General features: G+C 37.6%; 1 protein-coding gene across 3 annotated transcripts in view; it reads left to right on the top strand.

Annotated features, from left to right (window-relative positions):
- Positions 1-5,186, top strand: part of SAMD9L (sterile alpha motif domain containing 9-like) — a 22,436-nt gene extending 17,250 nt beyond the window's left edge. For all 3 annotated transcript variants that reach the window (XM_008572327.1, XM_008572319.1, XM_008572335.1), the window contains one exon: positions 93-5,186. In XM_008572327.1, coding sequence (XP_008570549.1) covers positions 114-4,871 — 4,758 coding nt within the window. In that variant the 5' untranslated portion in view covers positions 93-113 and the 3' untranslated portion in view covers positions 4,872-5,186. The remainder of the gene's footprint in view (positions 1-92) is intronic.

Genomic DNA, 5,186 nt, shown 5'->3' with positions numbered 1-5,186 from the left:
TATCACTTGTATGAGATTATACACATAATTGACTACGTGATGTCAATGATAAAGTATAATGCTAAAATACTTATTGTGTCACTTTTTCCAAGGAAGAGAATTGAAGCTTTGATATGAGCGAACAAGTAACTCTACCTGAAATGACCAAAGACTGGACCAAAGAGCATGTGCAAAAATGGGTAACCGAAGACCTTAAGATTGATGAGAAATATGGGCAAATTCTGTTCCGTGAAGAAGTGACGGGATTAGTCCTGCAAGAATTAACTGAGAAGGACCTTGAGGAAATGGGGCTACCACGGGGTCCAGCACTTTTGATAAGACGTAAGTACAACAAATTGAATAATAATTCTCCTAAAAGTGACAAGCAAGATTCTGGACAGTTAGCCCATACAAAACCCTCCAAAAAAGAACACCAGAAAAAGCCAAAACAGACAAAAATGGAAGAGGAAAAATCAATGTCATCTGATATCAGTCATGATCTCAGAGAGATCAGAGATACCAAAGAGCAAGAATCAATTCTTATGAAAGAAACTGCATTAAATGAAGCAGCAAACACTAAAGACACAAAAAAGAGTAAACTAAAAACTGAACTGTTGACTTGCATGCCGTATCCTTTTGATCAGTTCCATGACAGCAAACGTTACATAGAAAATTATATTCTACAACCTGAAACAGGACCACTCAATCTCATTGACCCAGTCCATGAGTTCAAAGCTCTCACGAATACAGAAACAGCCACAGAAGAGGATATTAAGATGAAATTTAGCAATGAAGTTTTCCGATTTGCATCAGCCTGTATGAATTCACGCACCAATGGTACCATCCATTTTGGAGTCAAGGACAAACCCCATGGAGAAATTGTTGGTGTGAAAGTTACCAGTAAGGATGTTTTCATCGACCACTTCAATCTAATGATCAGAAAGTATTTTGAAGAAAATGAGATCAATAAAGCCAAGAAGTGTATTCGAGAGCCAAGGTTTGTGGAAGTCCTACTGCAGAACAATATGCCATCTGACAGATTTGTTATTGAAGTAGATATTATTCCAAAATACTCTGTATGTAAAGAGAAGTATTTCTACATTAAGATGCAAAATTGTAAAAATAAAACATGGAAACAGAACGAAGATCATTCACTGTTTGTGAGAGAAGGGGCTAGCTCTAAGGATATCTTGGCCAATGTCAAGCAACGGGATATAGAGTTCAAAGCATTTTTACAAAATGTAAAGTCATGGGCAGCATCTAGAAAAAAGGCCGAAGAAGAACATGAAATGAAGTCAACTAAGAAGGAGAGTGAAGGAGTAAAGCTGGTTAAACTTCTCATAGGAAACCGAGACTCGCTGGATAATTCGTATTATAAATGGTACATTCTTGTAACAAATAAATGCCACCCAAACCAAATAAAGCACTTAGATTTTCTGAAGGAAATTAAATGGTTTGCTGTGTTGGACTTTGATCCTGAATCTGTAATCAATGGAGTGGTCAAAGCTTACAGAGAAAGCCGAGGAGCAAACCTTCACTTTCCACACCAGTATGAAGAAAAAACAACTAACATGCAAGAGAAGATTTCTATTCTGAATCTTTACCACCAGCCCAGCTGGATCTTCTGTAATGGCAGATCAGACCTGAAAAATGAGACGTATATGCCTCTAGAACCACATTTATGGCAGAGAGAAAGAGCTTCTGAGGTCAGGAAACTGATTTTATTTCTCACAGATGAAAATATAATGACAAGAGGGAAATTTTTGGTGGTGTTTCTTCTACTCTCCTCAGTGGAAAGCCCAGGAGATCCAATCCTTGAAACGTTCTCTGCTTTCTATCAAGCTCTCAAAGGAATGGAAAATATGTTGTGTATCTGTGTAAACTCACAGATCTTTCAACGATGGAGAGATCTACTACAAACAAGATTGACAATAGCAGATGAATTAACAAACCACAGTGTTTCCACTTTAAATGTAGAACTGCTAAACAGTACTATCCTTACGCTAAAATCAGTGACTCAGTCATCAACAAGGCTTTTGCCCTCCTGTGGATCTACTTCAGTTATCCTAGAGAAAAAAGAAGAGGATATCTTGACTGCGCTGGAAATCCTCTGTGAAAATGAGTGTAGAAACACAGACATAGAGGGCGATAAATCTAAATTTCTAGAATTTAAGAAATCAAAGGAAGAACACTTTTATCGAGGTGGCAAAGTGTCCTGGTGGAACTTCTATTTTTCTTCTGAAAACTATTCTTCAGCTTTTGTGAAAAGGGACAGTTATGAAAACCTTAAAGATTTAATACAGCGCTGGGCAGAGTCTCCTAAACCAATATTTGCAAAGATCATCAATCTTTATCATCATCCAGGCTGTGGGGGTACTACATTGGCTATGCATGTTCTCTGGGACCTAAAGAAAAACTTCAGATGTGCTGTGTTAAAAAATAAAGCAACAGACTTTGCAGAAATTGGAGAACAAGTAACTAATCTGATCACCTTTAAGGTAACTGGCCATCAGGATTATGTTCCTGTGCTTCTCCTTGTAGATGATTTTGAAGAGCAGGAAAATATCTACATTTTACAGAATGCCATCCATTCCGTTTTAGCAGGGAAGGGTTTGCGATATGAAAAAACATTGGTAATTATCTTAAACTGCATGCGATCCCGGAATCCAGATGAAAGTGCCAAATTAGAAGACAGTATTGCACTAACATACCAACTTTCTCCCAAGGAACAAAGAGCTTTTGAGGCTAAACTGGAGGAAATTGAAAAGCAGCACAAGAACTGTGAAAACTTTTATTCCTTCATGATCATGAAAAGCAATTTTGATGAAACATATATAGAAAATGTAGTCAGGAATATCCTGAAAGGACAGAATGTTGACAGCAAGGAAGGCCAACTCATTTCCTTCCTGGCTTTACTGAACTCTTATGTTACTGATTCTACGATTTCACTGTCACAGTGTGAAATATTTCTGGGACTCATATACACTAGTACACCCTGGAAACCTGAAAGCCTGGAAGATAAGATGAGAACATATTCCACACTTTTAATAACCACAGAAGTCACAGAATACGGGAGATACACAGGTGTGCGTATCATTCACCCGCTGATTGCCATTCACTGTCTAAAAGAACTGGAAAAAAGCTATCACTTGGATAAATGCCAAATTGCACTGAAGATATTAAATGAGAATTTATTCTATGATTCCGGAATAGGAAGAGACAAATTTCAACATGACGTGCAAACTCTTCTGCTTACAAGACAGCGCAAGGAGTATGGAGATGAAACAGACACGTTGTTTTCCCCATTAATCGAAGCTTTACAGAATAAAGAAATTGAAAAGGTCTTGACTGAAGGAAGTGTTCGATTCCCACAAAACGCCTTCATTTGTCAAGCCTTAGCAAGACATTTCTACATTAAAGAGAAGAACTTTAACATTGCTCTGGATTGGGCAAATCAGGCCAAAAAGAAAGCACCTAAAAATTCTTATATCTCAGACACATTAGGTCAAGTCTACAAAAGTGAAATCAAATGGTGGTTGGATGAAAACAAAAACTGTAACGTCATTACTGTTAATGATCTAACACATTTACTAGAAGCTGCTGAAAAAGCCTCAAGAGCTTTCAAAGAATCTCAACAGCAAACTGATAATAAAGACTATGAAACCGAGGCCTGGTCACCACAGAAGCCCCAAAGAAGATATGACATGTATAATACATCTTGTTTCTTGGGTGAAATAGAAGTTGGTCTTTATACTATCCAGATTCTTCAGCTTACTCCCTTTTTCCACAAAGAAAATGAATTATCGAAAAAACCTATGGTGCAATTTTTATCAGGAAAGAGGAGCATTCCTCTTGATCCAGGAAATGAATATTCTTTGGCTCTTAGCAAGTTTACATCCCACCTACAAAATTTACAATCAGATTTGAAAAGATGCTTTGACTTTTTTATTGATTATATGGTTCTTCTGAAAATGAGGAACACCCAAAAAGAAATGGCAGAAGTCATGTTAAGCAAGAAAGTCAGTCGTTGTTTCAGGAAATATACGGAACTTTTCTGCCATTCAGATTTGAATCCATTACAAAGCAAAGAGAGTCAATTACTGCGGGAGGAGAATTGCAGGAAATCTCTAGAAGCTTTGAGAGCAGATAGGTTTTCTGGACTCCTGGAATACCTAAATCCAAACCACAAAGAGTCTGCAACCATCATGGAAAATATAGTGAATGACTACACCTTCCTATTGCAGCAAAACCCAAATAAAAGGCTGCCAAAAGAAAAACAAAATTTCATTTTGGCCAATATCATTCTCAGTTGTCTAAAACCTAACTCCAAATCCATTCAACCACTTAACATGCTTAAAAAACATCTCCGAGAAGTCTTGCAACTTGCAGGACCAAGTCATCAACACCCAGACCCTTATTTCTTGGCCTGCCTCCTGTTCTGGCCAGAAAATCAAGAGGTAGATCAAGATTCCGAACTAATGGAAAAGTATGTTTCATCCTTAAATAGATCCTTCAGGGTACAGTATAGGCGCATGTGCAGATCCAAGCAGGCAAGCACACTTTTCTATCTGGGCAAGAGGAAGGGTCTCAACAGTCTCGTTCACAAGGGCGCAATAGAGCAGTACTTTGGTAAAGTACAAAATGCAAATTCCCTCTGGCAGAGTGGAGATGTGTGGAAAAAAACAGAAGTCAAAGACCTCCTGCGTCGTCTAATTGGTCTGGCTGATGGCAAGCTAATCTCTATAGAATATGGAACAGAGAAAAAAATTAAAATACCCGTGATATCTGTTTATTCTGGTCCCCTGAGAAGTGGTAGGAACATAGAAAGAGTTTCTTTCTACCTAGGATTTTCTATTGAAGGCCCTCTGGCATATGACATAGAAGTCCTCTAAGAAGATACGTTAGTTTGAGTATGTTCATTCATATCGCTCTATGATTTTATTTCCTCTCTCTGTTCCCATGGCATTTTGATGACATTATTGGCTTACCTCTAATCATGGATTTTGCTTTTGTCCCTCTGAATGAAGAATAAGCTTTTTTAGAATAAGAAACATGTCTACATACAGAGTTTGGCACACAGTAGAGTCGATTAGTTAATGTTTTAAATATGCATTTTCAGTCTAACCTATCCAATTAAAAAGTTTCAATTGCTATCCACTGGTCAAACTATAACTGGTTATAGTCAATAAAATCTGTTTTAAATTCAA

This window comes from Galeopterus variegatus, unplaced genomic scaffold, assembly GCF_000696425.1.
Source record: "Galeopterus variegatus unplaced genomic scaffold, G_variegatus-3.0.2 Scaffold46, whole genome shotgun sequence".
Classification (NCBI taxonomy): domain Eukaryota; kingdom Metazoa; phylum Chordata; class Mammalia; order Dermoptera; family Cynocephalidae; genus Galeopterus; species Galeopterus variegatus.
This window is presented reverse-complemented; position numbering and strand designations above follow the sequence as displayed.